This window comes from Pterocles gutturalis, unplaced genomic scaffold (assembly GCF_000699245.1).
Source record: "Pterocles gutturalis isolate BGI_N339 unplaced genomic scaffold, ASM69924v1 scaffold19477, whole genome shotgun sequence".
Classification (NCBI taxonomy): Eukaryota; Metazoa; Chordata; class Aves; order Pterocliformes; family Pteroclidae; genus Pterocles; species Pterocles gutturalis.
The window spans coordinates 31,662-54,379 of record NW_010110718.1 but is presented as its reverse complement, the minus strand read 5'-3'; the positions used below and the strand labels follow the sequence as shown (position 1 = coordinate 54,379).

Sequence of the window (22,718 nt, the reverse complement as noted above, 5' to 3'; positions counted from 1 at the left end):
AAATCCTTGACAGCAAAGGATTCCAGCCACACTAAGTTTTAGATTACGCAATTAAACTATACTGAAAGTCAACGCTATTCTCAAAATCACTTCTTTTTTATAAGAACTATCTTCAAATGACAAGTAATGTCTAATCCTCTCTTGCCACGTACAATGATTAGCCACAGATGAAAAATCGATGGCTGGCCTCCTGACAGAACAAATCAGAAATAAAGGTTAAAGTTACACCAAGCTTCATCTTACAGTTGCTGAAGCATACACAGTCATCCGCTGTTGTCTTAATTTTTGTAATCTTTAAGCATAAAGATTTCTTGTGTATAAATTCTCAGAAATGATGCTTCAAGGTAATAAACAGTTCATAGTATTGCAGGGTCCATTTAAATAAAAGGCTACAAAGTTGTCCGCACTCATCTACACTTTCTTACATACTCACAGAAGTATTTTAACCCAAGACCATCTTAAAAATTAGTTCAACATTTCCCTTAGACAAAAAAGCTAAAAGCTTCCTACATTCAAAACTATAGGAAACAAACAAAGAGGATGGGATCAACTGGTATGAGAAGGGCAAGTGTGAATTGACTTGCTTGAAGGTTATTTCTTCTACTATGCTGGACCACTTCAAATATTAAGAACAATGCTAAACAGCCACTAAGCAAAATTGCAGGAACGATTTATAATGTTGAATCATTACCAAAAGAAGATTTCAAGAACCGTATGTACGTAAGGGGATTTTCAGTACTCATTAATCCACTCTACAAAAAACAGTAGGCATCAATGAAAGTTTCTATAGTTTATAAAGAAATACTTGAGGCATGTAAGTGCAAAATATGAGTCTCTTTTAAAGAAAAGCTATACCATCTTCAACAATGTCCTTATTGGGAAGAGATTGCCACCATTTAAAAAGAGATTCATTCACAAATGACTCTTCTAGAGCAAGAAAAACACATTTGTTTTTATGAACTGGATTCATCTTGTTGGACACAAGATTAAAACCTTTTGGATCATCACTGTAGGTTTGAAGCAGCTTTGAAAACAACAGGCTCAAAGGCTATGTTTGTTCTTCACTGACTTGACTCAGGGAAACTAAGTTGTTTTCCCCACTGTCTTCAATCATTTCATTAAGGTCCATTTCATCATATGATGTATAAAAATTGCTCTGTACATTGTCCTCGCAAAAAATACATTCCTAAAAAGAAAAAAGGAAAATTATAGACACACTCATAAGTCAAAGAAAAAACAACCCAGCTTTTCCACACAACAGTCCATTTGCATGCTATTCCTGATTCCAAGGGAACCTTTACATCTGTGCTGCAACTACCAGATATATTCCACTCCCCAACTTTCCCCCATACAATAATTTCATAACATGTAGTAAATCAATATAAGTACTTGCGAACTCTACTGGAAGCAGTTATGTCATAGATCATTTATCAAGTTGACATTGTATGGGCATTTCCAATCATCTTTTCCTCCACTTGATTGCTAACCCTGCAGTAATATGTTCATGTCAGTTGCAGTGCCTAAGAGACTGAAGCAACTGTACATTTACACAAGTTGGATGCTGTGGTATTAGCGCTGTGGTAACATTAACATCAGGGTTAGGATTCCACTGCAATTCTGTTACACTGACTTTTGAAATACTCATGTGCAAAGAGAGCCTCTGCACTTGATAACTTATGTGCAAAAAAGCTACATGTGATGGAAAGCTTAGGGAAAAGAGAATGCAGTCGGGTATTTGTGTGTGAAGAAGTAAAGTAGACAGGCAACAAATAAAACTGCAACGATGCTTTGTTTTCTTTTCAAGCCATTAATCCACTTATAGAATCAAGGCATGAGACAATCCTGAGAGAGAAGTCTGATAGAAAAAAGGAACAGAGTATTCCCATTAATTTTGTGCTTTCTAGAAAGCAGTGGGCATAAATTTCTGCACACAAAATAGAGATCTTTATGTAGTGAAGTTTCTGGCTGTGTTGATAAAGGATTTCAAACATACACAGAAGTTTAGAAGTTTATCTGTATTCACCACCACTTTGACTTTCCCATTGGAAAGAAGACTTATGGTAAATTAAATCAAGCCAGAAACCACTGCATCGAAGTTTGAATTTATTTTTTTTTTCTCTCCATAATTGACCACACTTCCATAGCAACTGGAAAAGTCTAACATAGGCAGCTAATGATTTCAGCACTGTTATACATGCAAAAGTAACTAACTAATTTAAACTTACAGAATTAGCAACAGTTTTTGGCAGTCCACCTTGCTGTATCCATGGATGAACTTCAATAAGCTCTCTTTTTTGTTCTTCCGTAAATTTTGGCTGTAGTTTCTGCATTTGCTTTAATTTCTGCTTATCTTCTTTTAAAACTGTTTCCAAATCTCTAAAATAAAATTTATGTAGAAATTGAGCTTCAACAGTTTCTGGGCTTTTTGCCTCTATAAGGTTACACAGTCAAATACTAACATTTTTAGAGACTATTTTTGTTCTGGAATGCTAAGCTTACAAATCTTATACTGGAAGAAAATTAAGTGTGGTTATTTCAGCAGCTTTCTGTATTTGCAGACAACTTTAACGCATCTCTGCTGGCGTGTTATCTTTTCAAATCCCATCAGTGAAAACAGTTTTCTTGGAGCTATTCAGGCAGCACCACCGGTGAAACCACCAAGAACTCCGTTTTCCCTCTGCTGCTGCTGCAGTAAGTTCCAAGTTCCCCTTCACTGGGAGGACAACCCAAAACAGACATTAGATGAACATATGAGAAATTAAGCAGAAGAAGTAAGATATATTTAAGAAGGTCATCAAGAATGGATTAAACTTCAGGATTGAGAGGGAGAGATTTAGAAAACATTGCTCTATTTCAGCAGCTGAAGTTCTCTCTCCCCTCAATGCCCCACCTTGATTGAGAAACTTAAAGAAAACCCGCACCACACAAAACATTTACAAGATGTGTACCTCCATAAAATATGACAATAAAAAGCAAGTTCCAAGAAACCAAGTACTATTTCTGTTCCTTACAGCATACCTAAGAACAGGTTGATTTTACACTTCTCAGGCAGGACACTGACAGCGAGCTTAACTCTTCTTATCACAATATCCTGTTTTGTACTATGTTCTCTTTGGCAGGCTTTGCAACTCTTACAGTCTCCTGGAATTCCCATCTATACTTGTAAACCCTTCAGGCTACTAAGACAAGCTAAGATATTTTTAAGTCTAGGGAAAAATTCTAAAGTTCTTCGATGTGTTCTCCATTTTCTCTCCATTATCCCTATGCTTCTGTACTTTGAAAACTTGTTTCCTTCCCTTTCAAAGGCCTGTATTTACTGAAACTTCCTATTCTTTAAAATACCATTCACTGCTCCTGAGAAATACAAACAAGATCAAAAAAAAAAAAGAACAACCTGCAGACTTGTCACCCCCCTCCCCCCTATATCTGCTCTTTGCTACTGAAGCAGGGAACATTTTTACCTTTTTTTTTTTTAAACTAAAGTTTTTTCTATTAGAAACCTTATGATTTTTACCTTCTACTTACTTATCCTATTTGAATGGGAATTTATGGAGAAGAATGAACATGTGAAAGGTAACAACCCAGGAAAAAAAACCCATAAGGCAAAGAAAGAAGCAGGCCACTGAATGTGGCATCTCAAGGACAAGGGCCAGGGAGTACAGATTTTCCATGCTACAGACCATCATTAGATCTAAGCATACTTGCCAGGATCTATTATGAGACTACAAGGAATTCTAGGCAAGTAGTTACAAATCACTGTCTATAAAACAGCTTAAAAAAATACACACAGCTAATTTCAACTCAGGCAATTGAACAAAAAAATACAGTAAGACTTATCAAATAATTTCTACTTTTTGAGAACTTTGAGAATTTGTTAGTATACAAAAGATATAAAGGAAGCAAGAATTCTCCTTAACCCTGAGCTAAACATTAAAACCAATTTACTTCTATTGAGACAGAGATTCATACACATCTTTCCTTCTGTACACCCTGTTCCCCCCAACGTATATACAGTTCATGAAGGACTATGACATTGGAATTACCGTGAAGGTATCTGGTAAGTCATCATAACAGTGTCATCTGTGTTTGCCATCAACAGCCATATAGGATCCTGCAGGACATATTTAATAAAGTGCTCACTTTCTTCCATTTGTGCCTTCATTTTGGTTTTATGATGATTTTCTGAGGAATCAATGCTCCCAAAGTATTTGCTGGTATGACTAGTTTCACTGCTACCTTTAAAGAGAAATTAAAAGTTTCATTATAAATTGACAAACAAATAGATTATCTGAATGGTTTTGAAAATAGAGAAGGCTAAAGAGAACTGGTAGTATGAATACAAACACTATCTTATTTCATTTTTTTTTTAAAGAGGGAATTTCTACCCCTAAGTAACTGCATTAATATTTTTAGAACTCAAAATCTCACACTAAATTTCAAAAGAATAATTAGCTTACTTTAATTAAAAACTCCGAAAGAAAAGCATGAAGGAGCATGGTATTTTCTCTTCATTATTCTGTCATACTTATATAATATCTTAATGGCTATTTTACACATATTTTAAAAAGGTTCTATACTGTAAATCAACCACAATAGAAAAACTTTCATGTTATGTAATAAAAAAAGAAATCAAGAATGAACTATGCAATGAGGATTAAAGATAATGAAAATTTTTACATGAAGCACTTGATGTTCAAGTGGTGTTTGCAATATCTCATGGTCCAACTCTTCTAAACTGCTAAGAGACTGCTCACTGCCAGTGTTACCTGTTCCGCTCCCTGACATGCCGCAGCCATTGGATCCAGACCCCAGAGACTCAGCAGCTGCAGATACACCACTCCCTGAAGATGCTGAACCAGTGCCTGAACATGCATCTTCTTGAAGTAAAATGTCAAGCAGCACACTAGACATGGAGAGTGCATCGCTATTTTGAGCATCCATTGGAGATTCAGCCTGGTGATAAGATGGGGAGGGGAAAAAAAAAATTAAAAAAAACAAACCCAAAACCAAAAAACAAGGCTACCTCATTCCTAATAATTTACATTTAGTATTATTCTAATTTACATTTAGTATTATTCTATTTCACTTTATATTCTAATGTTTACACAGTTATTCAAAGACAGACAACCATTCCAAGACCAACTGAGGAATAATGAAGTGGACTGATAGGCAGACAAATGGTCCTTCAGTAAGATTGAGATTTCAATTCAATTTATCTGTAAAAAACATGTATATAGTTTAGTGAAGAAGTAAGGAAGGCATTTGCTATTTAGTTTTGACAGCCCCTACTGTCCTGGACAAATCAGATTTTACTCGAGCCACCTAAGACATACTGGAAGTTGCTCCTACAATAATCTACCTCAAAGAGATTTGCATCAGCAGTCCAACGCAATGCATGATGAGAAGCAAGAAGGTGTTCTCAGACGCAAGCTTCCTAGGCAAAATAATTTATTTGTATGTTTCTTTTGAGCATTAACTATGCTGACTTCTAACACAGGTAAAACCTCACTTCAAGTCAGTTTGAAGATTAAATATTAGAAATTAAGGTTAACAGAACTTAGAAAAAAATGTACAATAATGGAAAGAACCAGCTTCATCCTCAACACATTCCTGAACAAATGCCCATATTGTCCTAATTTTCCAGTAAGTGATAAGGAAATTACAGAAAGTTACATCGTGCAGGTTTCTAAAGAATAGGAACTAACAGTTCGAGGAAATTCAAAGGAATTTGCCAGCAAAATTCTTACTATTAAGTTTTGTTATTGAGCTTCTTCTAATCCAGTAGAGGCATCTCAGAGCATTCTGTAAGTTACAGACTCTCACAGATGCATTGCTATACCACAGCACCAGTCAGAAGTCCATAGAGAGATAAGATTTCAGAGGACCTGGACCTACTGGAGAGAGTCCAGAGGAGAGCCACGAAATTGGTCAGAGGGCTGGAGCACCTCCCCTATGAGGACAGGCTGAGACAGTTGGGGTTGTTCAGCCTGGAGAAGAGAAGGCTCTGAGGAGACTTACTAGCAGCCTTCCAGTACCTGAAGGGGCTACAGGAGAGATGGGGAGGGACTCTTTATCAGGGAGTGTAGTGAGAGGACAAGGGGTAATGGGTATAAGCTGAAAGAGGGCAGATTTAGACTAGACATTAGGAAGAAATTTTTCGCTGTGAGGGTGGTGAGACACTGGAACAGGTTGCCCAGAGAAGCTGTGGATGCCCCATCCCTGGAGGTGTTCAAGGCCAGGCTGGATGAGGCTTTGAGCAACCTGGGCTTAGTGGGAGGTGTCCCTGCCCATGGCAGGGGGGGTGGAACTTGATGATCTTTAAGGCCCTTTCCAACCCAAACCTTTCTATGATATTACATAGTGCACTGAATACATTAGTCCAAATATGGCACTGGATGCATATATCCATGAAAATTTCTTGTTAAGTGGCATTTGCACAACTAGTATGATAGGTTTTTTTTTAATGAAAACCAAATGTATCCGTTCTCAAGATCATGAGGTAACAAGCCTGTAATAACGGAACATGACAAATTTTTGCACTGTATCAATGAAGTTTGGAAGTTTCTCTAGAAAAACATAGATACAGCAAAATCCGTTTCTCTCTGTTCTTCCTCCATTTATCCCCCTTAAGGATCAGTCTCAAGAACATCAGGCAATATAATATTTAGGCAAAATAAATCATCTGGAAAGAAACCATGGAGAAAACTTACTTTAACATGAAGATCTAAATGTTCCCCTTCCAATGCCTGCTTTCCTGTTACCTGCAGTGAACCCAAGTTCTACCTTGTAACTGCACCATCAAAGGTAGAGACCAGTTACAAACCACAGCACAAGAAAAGTAGGAGGGAGGAAGGAGCCAGTCTAAAAGCTTTAGGTTGCAAGTCTATCCCATCAGTGACTTACCATTTACAAAGATGGTCTATGGTGCCTTTAGAGAACACTAGTATTAGTCTACATATTTCTGTCACAGAAACCTTTACAGACATATTACTCCATTTGAAGTTTCTGCAAGGTTATTTGCTAAACCAATTACTCAAATTTGAATGAGCCAAAAAACAAGACCTGAAGTTACCGAATAGCTCAGCATAGTTTTAGTGCACCAAAAAAAAAAAAAAAAAGTTATGGTCTGCAAGTAGTAATTCATTCTTCCTTTACTTTGGTTGCTTGTTTGTAAACAAAGATGGGATTTCACTTTAAATCAGCTTCTTTCAGACCACTTATACATTGTTTCCCCCCTCTGCACAAATTCACTAGCACAAAACTTTTTGCTAAAAATAAAGTGCTTATACTATTTTAAATCTATTTCAGTACTTTTCACTGGGCTTATCCATATTTCTATTTTAAAAGTGGAACAAACCTGTTTCAGGATTTATTTCCAAGCTTCCTAGGGTAACTTTAGAGGAACAACAACAAGGTGGTTTTAATTTTTAAAGGTTAAGATTATTCTAATGATTTGATTTAATGTTTTATTCAGTCTGCTGAAGTTTGAATTTACTAATGACAATTATCAGTCCACCTCCTGGCATTATGTTGACTGATTACTGTCTATCATTAAAAAATAGGTCCCACAAATGAAAGGATTGAAAATGATGCAGTAGAGAGGAAAACGGGGAGGGGAGGGTTGGAGAGGAGAAACAACAGAAACCCATTTTAGGCAACTCTACATATTAACAACTTCAGATATGTTCAAGAATGTCAAGACTTCAAACAAACAAACAAACAAACAAAAAAACAAACACACCAAACCCCGTCAGCATACTTACTGGTAAGGATCCCTTTCCACTACAGTTATCAGTTGTCATGATTTTGCCTATGGCTCCTTCGTCATTTAAAGCTGCATGTAAACCTGCAGGAGCTCCACTTTCAGTAGTTTTTGTGGTTTCTTCTAACTGTAGAAGATTCAGAGGAGAACTGCACCTTGACTGGAACAGAGGTGGTGAAGCCTGGTCTTGAGGACCCACCGACTGTGGAGTGCAGGAACGGGATGGCTCATTTCGTGGCTCTGCCACAGGAACCTTTTCACTCTCTACTGGTGGATTATAATGGAATGGCTGCGTTGGAAAAAACGCCTGTTGTGGGAAAGGGCTGGGTGTAGCGAATGGTGGCTGTGTTGGAAACATTGTCTGTGAAGAGAAAGTGGAATGGGCAGGGAAGTTGGGTTGGCTGTGGTAAAGGGTTTGAGGTAAGTTATTGTTCATCTCTGGGTAGACGTAGTTGGGGAGCACAAGAGCTACAACAGGTGTCATGAGGGGTGCAGAGAACTGGGATGGTTGCATAGGGCAAGTATTTCCAGAGTCTGGGAACTGATTAAAACCAGAGAGTGAAGTCTCAGGAGCTGGAGGCACAGTCCCCGCTGCTGGAAAAACAGGAAGTGGATATGCAGGCATAACAGTGGGAAAAGACATCGCTGAATAGCTCGCTTGTGAAGTGTCTGATGGTGACCAAGCAGTAGTGTTTAAACCTTGAAGAGGGAACCGATGGGGGAATTTAGTTCCAGAAGTTGTACTGTCTGAAGACTCCTGTGGTTTAATGCGCTTTGATTTCCTGTTCTTTCCACTTTTCTTCCAAGGCTGATCCATTCCAGAAGTGCCATTTCTTTGTCCACGGCCACCTGTTAAAAAAAAACCAAAGACATCAGAAAGGATCCTACTTGCCGTCTGACAAATCCCTTCCACCTTGTCAGCCCTAGAAGTTGCTCAAAACCACGGTTCTGGACTTAGCCTACCCAAATGGAAGCATTTGGGAAGGGGTCAGGTTCACTTTTACCTCTAGCACAAGAGCTGAGCTAACTGGGCAATGAAAACCATGCTGACACACCATGGAAGAAAAGACAGCAGCAGTGGATCAATTCAGGCACAAATGTGCGTCACTCAAACAGGACAAAGCTGCAAAACAGTGGCTCCCAGAGGGGCAAACTTCTGATTACTCCAGCAATTACATCAAAAGCAATATGGGACAGACTGAAAGCATTTCCAGTGAGTTAAGGTCATGGTGAGGGGAAAAAAGCATACAGAGAGAAAGTACACATAAAGAAAATAATTGCCTGGGGGGAAAAAATGTATGCTACCTTTACAACCATATTTTAGGACAAGTCTGCACCAAATGACTCTTCCCTAGGTGAAGGATGTCCTTTCATCTGATTACAGACATGAGGAAATCCTTAAAATATCTTCCAGCAATAAAAGCTGCTCAAACTATTAGTTCGTCTACAGCTTATTTAGATAGGCTGAAAGTTTATCGAGTATAAAGAACACAAGGGGACCAAGGGGTTCCAGAACAGGTTTCCTAAATCAAGGACCTGTATAACTATTCAAATAAAAAATGAAAGATAAGAATCTGCAAAAAATGCTTGGCAGTGTCTGACTTCTGTTCCAAATCAAGTCAAGACTGAAATGGGAACAAAGATCAGTATCAAACACTTCTGAAAATGCCACCCAGAGTTTCTAGTCCTAATAAACAAAACAGTTTCACTATTACAGCTAGTCTGTGCCATTTCCATCCCACCGATCACATTATTAACTTAAAGGAAACCAAATACTTATCAGATTGTTCACCAATTCCACCAATAGTGGAATGGGGGAAACTGAATGTAAAGGGTCTGAAAACAAAACAAAACCACAAATCTGAAAAAAGGACAGATGGAAAGACAGAAGGAAAAGCAAGGGAATACAAGCACAGATACAATAAAGCTAACATGCTAAAGCATATTTTTTGTCCCTTGAAAGTAGGTGCATGACAGTAATAGTATAGTGAACAGAAAAAAATCAAAACATTAGCTTTTAATAACTGACACTTTAGTAACTATATTCCACTCTCAATCCTCACGCAAGACTTATAAGAAATAATTTTTCTGTGGACTTTAAAAATAGCATGCAACTGTCACAATTCACAGTGGCCCCACAATACAGCTGAAAATGGAAATGCCCTGTCAACAGGATTTACTTCCTATACAAATATGAGTTTTATAGTGAAAACTATTGCCATACCACGTTCACCAGGCCGTCCTTTTGGTTTATCTTGTAAGTAATAATTGCAGTGGGACTGAAAAATATTAAATCTCTTGATTTCTTTAAATTTATTCAAAAAGCTCTGCTCCTCTTTTTGAGTATGCACTGCAAGGACTTCCTTTGTAAGCCCTAGTTTTTTAAATGGTTCCTTTTCTTGATTAACATGTGCAGAGGTGGATGGAGGGGTAAGAAGTTGGCCGTCTAAGAGTTCTACTCCACTTGGACCATCTTCTATCATTTCTACAGAAATAGGAGGAAAAAAAAAATCAATAAGTAAAAAGAACTCTGTATATGCACTTTTAAGCTATTTATTACATTTCTGTAATAATTTTGCTTTAAGATACACATTCTGTCCCTATTTACACCATTTCCATTGTAGCTGTAAGAAAATGTAAATCACAAGCAGATACTAGCTGTTCACATGTCTGAAGTTTAAACTTGCTAGCAATCGCCATTTTAGGGAAAACTCATACCTAATTCAGGTTGTGTTTTTTTGTCTCCAACATGAACAATGGTGCTACTGTAGCTGCACTGACTTGTGAGAGAGACAACACTTTCAGGCTTTCCAGGTAAAGCCAAAGATGTCAAGTGAGCACCAACCACTGGAGGACCATTTGATTTACCAGATGCCTTCAACACAGTAGGATCTATTAAAAGATATAAAGTTGTAGTTTACTGAACATAAACAAGTGTGAATGCAAGCTATATGTGCTGTGGTTGCAAAACAGTAAAGGCTAAACTGTGCTTGACAAGACACAAAATGAACATTTTACTTTATGCATTTCACCAAGAATGTTTTAGGAATAGAACAACTTCTGAGAAACCAAATCCAATCCTTTACCTTCACACACAGCCAAACTCAATTTTTAAAATGAAGGATTTTTTGCTCTTTCCTGGTCTTAGCTCTTCTTTCATGGCACAATTTTTGAAGAAAGTTTCTAGCCTCTTCCAGCTTCAGATAAAGTCCCACCCAGCTCCCATATTGTTGTACACTAATCTCTGTCATTAGCTTGTTATCCTAACAGCTCTTCTCTGAGCATTCACTTATTTAAATTCTCTCACCTGAAAGCTACACACAATAATCCAGCAGAGGTCATACCAGTGCCTCATAAAACGGCATTAAAACATTCCTTCTCTAGTCAGAATACTTAGCATAACACATATTTAAGACCTAAAGTTTGTCTTTTTGTATGCTGGTGGCTTCATCATTCTCAGTCATCAGTGCACCAAAAAAAGCTAGTGAACCCACATCTTCTCCTGTCAACTAGAACTGCATAGACTTCAAATGACAGCAGAAATTGTGTTCCTAATTGTATGACGAAATTCCACCATTTCTCCCTCTCTTCATAAAGCATTTCAGTTCCGTACAGGACACGTTGTTCCTCGGCACACTGATACCTTCTAATTTGATTCTAAAAGCTGCATTAGAACTTCTTTTTGAAGCCCATCAAAAGAAAACATAGCCAAGATCATTCCCAAGACCAATTTGTAAGGAACTCCACTAGAGACTTCCCCTTCAGCATAATGTAATGACAAAAGCTGAATCAGTAAGTGTCTCATTTACATATAGTTCTTCACCAATCTCACAATTCTTGTACTAACCAAACAGTTGCATTCTTCACTTCAGCTCTCCATCCAGACAGGGACTGTATCAAACACTATACTTAAGTCCAAACAAATTAAATTAATGTTTTTGCCTACAACAGACTTTTTAGATAGCTATCCTCAGTAATCCCCATCTTTTATTTGCATGGCTGGACATTCCTTTCAAATGAGTTATTGCGGCTCACACAACACAGAGCAGTCTGATGCTGCATTTTACCCTCTCTTATTCCTTTTTTTTTTCCATGTCCACAAAGTAGAAATAAAAGTGCTAAATTCCTGTTTTTCTTGCAGTTAATTAGCTGCCAGATTCTTCAGCTGTTCTTACAAGACCCAACTGTGAAACACTTTTTACATTTGGTAATGATTCAAGATGACCTAGAACTCGAAATCCTGCTATATTTTGTACAGTATAAATAAGCTTACTGTATCTACAATCCACATATTCAATCAACCACTCAGTATTTTGATTGAAGGGAAGCTTTTAATGATGAAAGTTAGATCAGCAATATCAACACTGAGAAAACAGCTATGAGGTCGTGCGTAAGTTACACTTGTCATTATTCTGCAAAGAAGTAACAACCAACTGCCTGCTAGCAAAAATCAATCAGGAAAAAGGTATTATATAGAGATACCTCCCAAGGGCTGTACAACATTATCAGCTGCTTTTTGTTCATGAACTCCAGAATTCAGTGATGCAACACTTGATGAAGGTTCACATTTTCGTTTTGCTGTACCAGGCACATTACAACTCTCCAAGTACCTAAAACACAATGATTTAACAATATTAGATATGCAAGTCTTAAGTGTAGAGGTCAAGAGTAATTTATACACTGTGTGCTTACCTGATGACACTGTCCAAACAGCTAATCTGTTGGTAAGAATATACAGGTTGTTCTTTCCAAGCCAATTCTTCAGTAGTAACATTTTTAGGAGTAGCTGTTACTGCAGTATCCTTTCCCACTATATCCTTCATCTGACCACCAGCACCATTTTGTTTTTCTGTGAAAAGAGATACTGCTATTATGCAATTATGACATAAAATCCTTACAAATACTCTAAAAGCAACAGTAGAAGTTCTCATTTATACATATTTCTTAGCAGGTCACAAGTTAACTCCTGTAAAGTAAGCAGGAGGTTTGTGCACTAATAGGTGAACATTGTGTAAACATTTTCCTGTCCTAAGGGATTCTTGGAGGTGTGAAGGTTAGTTAGGTTGACGCATATGAATCCTAAAAAAATAAATATTATGGCTATAAGAGAATAGATATCATTAGAATTCAAACACTCAGCATGAGGACAACTCTAGTGCCCGTGAGTTATAACAAAGTATTAGAAGAATAACCTATTAACATATTAAGAATTTAAATATCACCAGTAAGATTTTAATTTATCAATTTAAAAATTCCTGAGATTACAAAGCAAACAGGAAAGACAACATCCATAACATTTTCATCCACCTAACAGAAAATAAGATGTTCGACTTGTATGAAAACATGAGCTACAATTAAGGTATTTCAAAACAAAGTTTTAGGACATGCCTTAACTGTGTTGTTACACCATTATCAATTCAGACATAGCTGAACACAAAACATTTTCCTGAACACAGGGGAGAGACACAGGACAATATAATTTTAATTGATAAAAATGCTATCTTTATGCATTGATTAGAACTAAACTAGAAAAAATCCTACTATCATATTATACCAGGCACTAGCACAACAGACTAATATTTAATTAACTTGCTAATGTCTTACCTGCAAAAGGCTCTCTCTTACATCCCAGTTTTGCTTTATTGTCAGTGAAAATACGCTGCCCTTTATTTTTGACCTTACGGGCATCTTGACAAACCTCCTGAAAGCAGGTCATTAAAAAGAGTTATTACAAAATTCTGACATAAAACATCATGCATAGTGATTCCTCAGTAGACTAAATCTAACCTTAGCTAATCTCTATCTTACAATTAGTCTGATCACAGGAGAGATCCTGATGTATAGAATTTTATTGTGCAGCAGCAGAATTTTGGGAATTGTAAAGAGAAGAAATTTAAAGTATGATTTTTGTACACAATCACCCTGTAATTTTGCTTAATATGGTTGAGCAACTCAGATCGGAAAATATAAAAGATACACTACAAAGAAGACTTCAGGAAAAAAAAAAACCAAACAGTATCACTTTGTTAAACAAAATATTGCTGCTAATACTTAGAACTTTGGGCCAGAAGTTTAACCAATCACTGACAGAATGTTATAGAACTATAACAGTCTTCACTATCTGTGGAAGTAGTGAAGGAAAGATAGGTATCTATTTCCCTCAAACCCAAGATCTCCTTAAACATTACTTTTCTGCATAGCTCTGAAATGTATTAAGTTCTCTGTTAAACAAAAAAAAAATAAAAAAAATCCAGAGACTTCATCTGCTTCAGCCACTTGCGTTTAAGGACTGAAAGCCAAGAAAGTAACCACCTTGGCAAGCACAACAGTCTGCCATGCCTGATCACAGAAGCAGAAATCAGATTAGGGAGAACTAGCCTATAAACAATATAACTAAGTAAAGGAAAATTTTGGCTTTCAGAATTAAATGCAACTCATTAAGCTAAACAAATTTGTGAAGAATGACAGGAAAGCCAAAATGACTAGAGATGTTAACTTTTTCTTTTAACTGCATCTACATTTGGTACATTACTGTCTATCTGATTTACTTTGCCTGTGGAATAGTTCTGTTAAGCACAGGCACAACCTAACACTGCTGGTTTGTTCAGACTAATAGAATCTAACAAGTTACATCTCATTATCAACTAGATGTAGCAATGGCCCAAACTACAGTAAAGTTTTAAGCTCAAAAAAATCCTTTTATTTTATTCCATTCCATTTATTTTGTTCATATTACATAGTGTATTTTTGCAACATAAAAAAGTGATCAAGGCCAAGCTATCACTTGGTTATGCAGGTATTATTAGTTTTTATCTTCCTAGTTTCATTTGGTAAAACAGTAATTACCAACTTTCCCCTCCCAAAAGAAACTGCTTTCAAATATCCAGCTGGTTTTCCCAGAAACACAGTATATAACATATAATGGACATTAAAATAAGTTAACACACTGTACAGGTTTAAACTCTATACACAGCAACTTTCATGGCCATAACTGTGCGTCATATGCTGACACTTCACCTACACCAGAAATGCTTATTTCCCTAGACAGAAAGGTTTTTTCCATGCTAAACAAAAAAGAAAAATGACTTTTTCCTTTCCCTAACACTTTCTTCCATCCCTAAACTGAAAGGGTTATGCTAAAAGTAAAAAACCACACTTTTACTAGTTCGTTTTGTGCCACATACTTGAATAAAAAAACCAAACCTACTGGTTTATCCTTATGCGGGTCTTCATTATTATTTCCTGTGCTGTCACTGGAGGATGCCACACTCATTAAGTGCTCATGTGAACCATTGCTACCTAGACTTCCATAGCCACTGGAACCGCTGTTGTGTACAGGCTGTTAACAAGAACAAAAAATATATAAATACACAACATATGTCAGCACACCCGCTTTAAACAAAATTGAAACTGTTACCAGTAATTCCATGTCACAAAAAAAGGATTTATTTTAGTTTTGGGTTTTTTTTTGTGAGGACTCCACAGATGCATGAAATCCTTAAAACACCAACTGGAGCTTAACATACTTCAGAAAGTCTCGTCTGGTAATCGTGAGTGTAGTAATTTCCAGGATTGTAGCCAGAAATTCCAATACAGTAGTAGACAGCTAAACAAAACGTCACACAGAGATAAATGCCCTTTCTTCAGTGGGAAATGAAAAGGGTAACATTAAAGCACATGCTGTACCTGCAGTAACAGCCGATAGATTTGCTCAGTGATTTCCTGAACACTGGGATGAAGGATTCTATCCTCTGTATAGTTGGGAGCAGCAAAGACGTCTTCATTTAAGGGACCCCTGCACAAACCAGGCATATCCCAGTTCATTACAAATGTAAGTACTTCAACGACCGCAACTTCACTTTACCATCTATATATAATAAACAGAATCTGATGCTTATTCTATTGCATCTGCAACCTTTCAACCTGATAAAATACATACCCTTACTCTGAGCAAGGCTTCCCTCTTCTGAAGCAATTCTTGACAGCATTGGCAGAATTTGAAGGACTTCAAATTTCTTTTTAAAGCACACAACCCCCAAATTTAAAAAGGAAGCAATTTGTATGTGTGATTTTTTTTTTTCTCCCTGAAAATCCCTTATCTTTCCTAAGGATCACTATGTAAACCCAAGGGGAAGGAAAATAAAAATGAAAAAATTTTTAAAGTCCCAAGAGTTTATTGACTTACGTCCTAACTTTGTGTCTTCCAATAATAAATGAAACTTTTCGACTCCAAGGGTTGATGAAACTGGACCAGCTAGTGTCCATGGTTATATAGTCTCCATTTCTAGTGCAAAACCTGATTGGCGAATAGTCAAAAGGCTGTCCTCCATATTGAAGTACTGTAATGAACAATTAAAAAAGAAATTTCAGATTAATATTTGCACAATTCTACTTAACGATTCAGGATTTTACAATGATTTGCAAAGGAGGAAGCTAATACTTGAAGGAAAAAGTACCAGATGTGTCTATACATCTAGAAATGCCGGGCTACCAGAATAAGCAGACCTTCATAATACTTGACTATGTCAAGAAAATCAACTTCAGAACACAACAAGCTAAAGATGACTGAAGAAATAGCTTTACATTTTCAAAGTTTAACAAATTAACACTGCCAGATTCTTATTTTCTTCTCTATGAAATAAGACAGACTACCATTTAAAGTATGACTTCTATCATTGCATTCTCAAGAAAATTTTCCTTATGTATGAAATATTCATTTACAGTCAATTTGTTTACAGCAGACACATGCTTCATATCAAACACAAAATTGAGTGATTTATTTTCATCTATTTGCGTTAAGAACCAAGTTGTAAAGTAAAGGATTCAGTTTTTACTTGCAGAAAAATTCATAGTCACAATTAATTTTCACCTCCTACTTACTGAGGTCTTTGTAGTCATTACTATTAGCTTTTAGAAAAAAAAATAACATTTCTGCCACAGTAAGAGATCACATACTTTTTTTGTGAATTGCTAGCATTAAAGGTCTGTCATTTGGGTGAAGATGCACCAAGACTGGTGTTCCTATTAAGTCTTGAGGTAGGTATCCCAACAGAGGTACTGCTCTGGGGAAAGAAAAGCAAAGAAAAAAAAAATAAAAATCAAGTGGAATACACATATATTTAAATTGTTTCAATTTTAAGTTTTCTTTACTCTTTTTTCCTGTAAAGAGAAGGAATAATTTTAAGTTTAAACTTGTAGAAACAGCAGTGGCAACTTAATAGCAGTAGTACTCTTTGAACAAGGTGGGTTTTGTTTGTTCATGGGGTGGTTGGTTTTGTTTTTTGCTAACTTTACAAAACAATGGGATCAGACGAAATCAAGGAGTCTGCTACAGCAGTTCTGTCTTTTCTGTGTTGCCGAGCACTAAATTTAAAAGAGCATTAATGAAGTTTAATCTTGTAAAACTCTCCTGAGGGTAAACAGTACCACAATCTATGGGCTGCAAGCCAAGGCTAAGGATCACAGGATTACTATAGCTGAACTAACAACCGGGTAGTTGACTGGGACTCAAGAAAAGTTTCTCACAGACAGGTTAAAAGTTCAACTCAAAGGAGCTGCAAAGAAGCAAGCTTATTAATTAAAATACAGAATTAAAAGTAATGTTACTGAATTCCTGCACATTATCAATGACCACTTCTAATGATACAAATGACTAAGTTATGTGATGAAATAATTTGCACTGATCACTTAAAGCATTCATATTAAAGAGCAAGAATGAAAGGTCACAAACATCAGTTGGCACCTTAGCCTGAAAGCTAACCAGCAAAAAAACATGTTTTGGAAAAAAAAAAATGCTTAAAGTCAGTACTACTCAGTAATGTTTAAGAAGTTGCCAGATGCCAACAAGTCATCTTGTAAACTCAGAGCACTGGATACCTTCTCCCCAGGCCCACGCGCTGACAAAGGCCCAGCAGCAGACAGATCCTCAGGTACCTGAATAGCTTTAATGAAGATCTTGGCTGCAGTGTACCACAGACACAGGATGTGTGCTGTGATGGAACTGAAAACCATTTTGGGACAAAAGCCATCAAGATTGCACTTCCAATAACTCACTAGAATTAGATCAGTTCCCCAAAACATCAAACATACGCTTCTGGCAAAGAGGCCGAGATATTCAGGGGAAAATGAGGATAGCAACTAATGCTTTATTATTGAAGCAATTAGTTATATAATGGGTCTTAAAAGCTTGTGGATGATCTAAAGCAACAACTTGACAAAGCTGAAGCTGAAACTGGCACGAAACTCATACCAAATCATATCATTTTGACACATTAACATTTTAAAATGCTGCCTTGAACTTTAAAAAGTTCAAAGCACATAAACTCCTCTAGTGATATAACTTTTCTTAAAATGCCAATCAGTTAGGACTTCATCAAATAACGCTGTAAGAAGCAGAAGAAAACACAAGTTTTTGTTTGGAGCTGTTCCTATTCTTTGCCACCTGCTTTCTATAAGCCTGGCAAACTCTACATTTGTGCTACAACAAAACACCTATCCTAAAAGGGATCAAGTTTTAAACTGTTATTCATTCACCTAGTTATAAAGAAAGATGCAAATTCAGTCACTTCTATTCAAGAAAAAAAAAAATCCCCACTCATTTTTATACTGATATGAAGGTCACTGGAAGAATCAGGGATCTAGAATACAAGATCGATGAGTAGAGATTGAGCTGGGCTTGCCTGTTCCAATGAAGAAGAGGCTAAGGAATGACTCAAGAGCTTTCCACAACTACTTGAAAGAGGAGTTACAAAGATGAGTTAAATTTTCTTGGTGGTGCCGAACAATAAAACTACAGGCAATGGCCCCAGACTGCAGTCTGGAAAGCTTATGCTGGATGTTAGGAAAAGTTATTTAACAAAGTGAGTAGTGCAACACAGAAGCAGTTTCCCATACAGATTGTGTAATCTCTGTCCTTGGAGTATTTCAGGCAGCATTGAGACAAGGTCACAGCTGACCTAACCTACAACCAGGCAACAGTTTCATTTCAAGCAGAAGGATGGAAAAGAGACATCCAGCAGTCCCTTCCAAACAGCATTTCTGTGATAGTATAATGCTGTATTTGAGAATATTTAATTTACTAACTACTAGAGGCAGTACCTCGGCATCATTATGCTTCCTCATAATGAACAACTCAAAATAATTCAGAGTTGAAGTTAATAAACTCATTTTATGAATGCAATGCACATATGCCATAAGAATGGCTGATGAGGAGAGGGAGCAAATTTAGTCTGTGTTTTACAGAACGACATTGTAAGTGTCAAAACAACATGAATAAGAAGTCTCTTTATATTCTTATTGCCCGTTAAATAGGAAACTGCTTTAAATTCATTTACTAAGATCACTCCACTGTGAACTATACAGAACTCCTTACACCCATCATAGACATCAAGTAACAAATACATTTCAAAGACAAATATATACAGGAATGATCCATTCAATTTCAGGAAAATATCTATGTTTACTTAATATTCTGTGCAGAGATCCACTTGCAAAGTTCGGACAAATAAGCATTTTTCCAACCCATGAACACATACTGAGTACAGAATTAACTTTATTTTATGCAAGTCAGGCAACAGTTTCAGCATTATATTACGAACAATTCTCACTCAACAGCAGGTGTCCAGTTGTGTATTTTTAAATATTAGACTCTGCTTCCTCTAAGAATCTATTGTTTTGTGTATTCCACCTAACCCTGGAGACCTTAAGAGTAATAAACTGCATATGCATATCTTGATAAACATTCATCTGTCTGCCAGTGCTCTCAGGAGCTAAATAATTAAAAATAAAATCAACCACACACACTGCAACAACAGAAATAAATGAAGCAAAGTCCTAATATCAGACCAAGATGTAATCAGCCCTCACTGTGAGTGTTAGAAATGGCATTTGAGAGAAAGTGGTAACACCAGACTAACAGGAAATAAGCTTTCACGGTAGCCATAGAGAAGGGACTTACCGTACTCACTCCACCCAAGCCCAAGAATAAGGGCAAAGCTCTCCATTCAGTAATCTTGCCATTTCTGTTAAGTTACTGCTGGAAATAAATTAACTGGGGTTGCATGGAGGAAGGGAAGCTTTACATTGTGCCATTAGCCGATTTGAAAAGATAAACCCACCCTCTGAAGTTGCAGTTGGCTTGGAGCATGTGTGGGAATGCGGGTGAGAAAAATCCATGAAGAGAACAGAACTATACTGAGCTAAGTAGTTCTTTTGTCAGTTTAAGCTGTTTAGAGCAACTGTATAAATCGTACCATAGAAAAACAGTTTGTCAGCATTATACTGTCTTCTATCCTGCAGGAACTCTTCACACTAAGTCACAGTGTCTGCACAAGTTAGACAAAAATAGCTGCACCCTGAAGGCCAAATTTATCCTTGCTCATTAGCCATTGCCTTCTCCTACAGTAATCTCCAATAGCTACCTTTTGTAATTCTCATTTAATAAAACACATGTACTGCAGTAATACTGATGTGCCTGACCCCTCTGTAGATAAACTGTCTCAAAAGTCAAACAGTTTTTGTTTTTTTACTTTATCAGCTCCAGCTCAGCCAAACTTCCCAATAACCTCCTTTCCCCCAGTTAATCTCTGGCTATTCCAAAGAGGCACAACTTACCACACTGTGATGAGCCCTGGCCAGTATCTACCAAACACTGCTCGATACTATGCAGCACCCTCACGGGGAGGGGAGAGAAAACAATCAACAGACACTGTGGACACTTCAACCCCCACGACAAGCACTGCAGTCACTCCAACCCTTGCGACAGGCACGACGGATACTCCAACCCCCACGACAAATATTGCAGCTGAACCAGAGAACCAACCTGTGCCGGTTATCAGTCGCCCCTATATAGAATAAGAAACATAAAAAAAACAATCAGTTTGCTCCGTAAGGGATAATGATGAACCAGGGCCAGGGCCACCACAGGAACAGAAGGAAGAGGCAGAACCAGAGGCAATCACCCAATCCATTTCCCCAAGCGAGCTGTGAGATACGCAAAAAGGTCTCAGCCATCGTCCAGGCAAGCACATCACCACCTGGCTGCTCCGATGTTGGGGTAATGGGGCCAGTAGCTTGGAATTAGAGAGTGGGGAAGCCAAGCACCTAGGATCCCTTCCTAGGGAAGGGGGCAACTGACAAAGCAATTGAGAAAAAGACATAAGTTCACAGCCTCTGGAGGAGACTTCTTCCAGGCATGAGGGAAAGGTATCCGTTTAAGGAAGATCTCGTATATCATCATCCAGGCAAGTGGACCACCAAGGAGAAAGGTATCTAGTACGTGAGGGGAGTAGCTGTGTGGGAGATGGTTTATTATGACCCAGACAATGTGCGGTTACCCACAGATTCAGGTGAAGTCCAATGCACCCCACCCACGTGGCTGGATGTTTGTATGGAGTGCACTATCATCACATGCCAACTCACTGGCAGTAGTGGACTGGAAAGATGAAGAAGGACCAATGGTGGATGAACTGGCTGGCCAACTGACAACAGTAAGAAAGTCTCTCTTCCTCCTTTGTCTTGGCCACGGTGAAACTGGTCCAACAACTCAAAGAGGACAGATCCTACTTCTCACCTGTACAGCCTAGTGTCTCAGCTATTAGGAGTAGGCATTCCTCTGCTCAAGAGAGAGGCTATAGAGGGTACACACCATGAGGCACACTGTGGTTTTACCTGCATGACTATGGAGAAGGTAGGAGGAAGTGTGATGGGGAACCTACCTCTATCCTAGAAAAGCAGACACGTGAGTTGCAGGGAAAAACAATTTCAAGTGGAGGTTCCTCTAGGAAAGCTGACGCTCTGGTCTCCAGTGCGCAGTTTGCCAGGCAGAGTAGGAGAGCTGATCCTACTCTCAATCCCTTTCTTGGGCCAGTCCAGGCAGGACAAGATGTTAAAAATGTGCTCTACACCACAGCTGGGGACAATGGACCTACCTGAAGTCTTTGGCAGAAAGCACCAGAGGAAACTTGAGCTTGACCCCTAAGTTTTGGAGTTGGGGATACTGAGAATCGGAAGCCCACTATACTCCAACTGAGAAAGATAATAGCAGCATATGAAGGAGTTTGAGCTGCTTTGGGAATGATTGGTATTGAATCACAGCTCCTCCTGGCACCCCAACTGCTGGTGATGGGCTGGATGTTCAAAGGGAGGGTCCTCTCTACACATCATGCAACTGATGCCATGTGGAGTGAGTTGCACTGATCACATAACGGGCTTGGACAGGGAGCTCTAGTAGCCCAGGGATTTTGGAAATGATCATGAACTCTTCATAAGGCAAAGATTTCAGAATGTCACCAGGAGGAGGAGGTGACACATGCTGAAGAGGCCCCATCATATAATGAACTGTCAGATAAAGAGAAGTGATATGCCCTGTTCACTGATGGGTCCTGTCACACTGCAGGAAAACATCAAAGGTGGAAATCTGCTGTGTGGAGTCCTACATGATGAGTCGTAGAAGCTGCTGAAGGAATCAAGCCAGTTTGCAGAGGTAAGAGCCATCCAGCTGGCTTTAGATTTTGCTGAATGAGAAAGGTGGCCAGTGCTTTATCTCTATACTGACCCATCGATGGTGGCAAGTGTCCTGCGGGTGGTAGTTGCAGCAATGGAAGCAGAGCAACTGGCAGCGCAGAGGTAAACCCATCTGGGCTGCCCCATTGTGGCAAGATATTGCCACGCAGGTAGAAAAGCTGGTATCTCATGTAGAAGCTCATGTACCCAAAAGTCAGGCCACTGAAGAACATCAAAACAACCAGCAGGTGGATTGGGCTGCTAAAATTCAAGTGTCTCAGGTGGATCTGGACTGGTAACATAAGAGTGAACATAAGAGCTCACTGGGCTCATGATGCCTCAGGCCATCAAAGAAGGGCTGGAACATATAGATGGGCTTGTGATCGAGGGGTGAACTTAACCATGGACACTATTGCACAGCTTATCCACGAATGTGAAACTTGCACTGCGATCA

The 22,718-nt window shown here is 38.2% G+C and overlaps 1 protein-coding gene across 1 annotated transcript in view; it reads right to left on the bottom strand.

The window, feature by feature from the left end:
* Window positions 1-1,048: 1,048 nt before the first annotated feature.
* PER2 (period circadian clock 2) overlaps window positions 1,049-22,718 on the bottom strand; it is a 44,894-nt gene continuing 23,224 nt past the window's right edge. The window contains exons 10-23 of the mRNA XM_010073509.1: window positions 16,718-16,824; window positions 15,948-16,101; window positions 15,449-15,557; window positions 14,970-15,101; window positions 13,367-13,460; window positions 12,455-12,611; window positions 12,245-12,372; window positions 10,481-10,654; window positions 9,987-10,247; window positions 7,764-8,611; window positions 4,767-4,953; window positions 4,044-4,236; window positions 2,226-2,376; window positions 1,049-1,186 (exon numbers count right to left, since the gene is read on the bottom strand). Coding sequence (XP_010071811.1) covers window positions 1,049-1,186; window positions 2,226-2,376; window positions 4,044-4,236; window positions 4,767-4,953; window positions 7,764-8,611; window positions 9,987-10,247; window positions 10,481-10,654; window positions 12,245-12,372; window positions 12,455-12,611; window positions 13,367-13,460; window positions 14,970-15,101; window positions 15,449-15,557; window positions 15,948-16,101; window positions 16,718-16,824 — 2,833 coding nt within the window. The remainder of the gene's footprint in view (window positions 1,187-2,225; window positions 2,377-4,043; window positions 4,237-4,766; window positions 4,954-7,763; window positions 8,612-9,986; window positions 10,248-10,480; window positions 10,655-12,244; window positions 12,373-12,454; window positions 12,612-13,366; window positions 13,461-14,969; window positions 15,102-15,448; window positions 15,558-15,947; window positions 16,102-16,717; window positions 16,825-22,718) is intronic.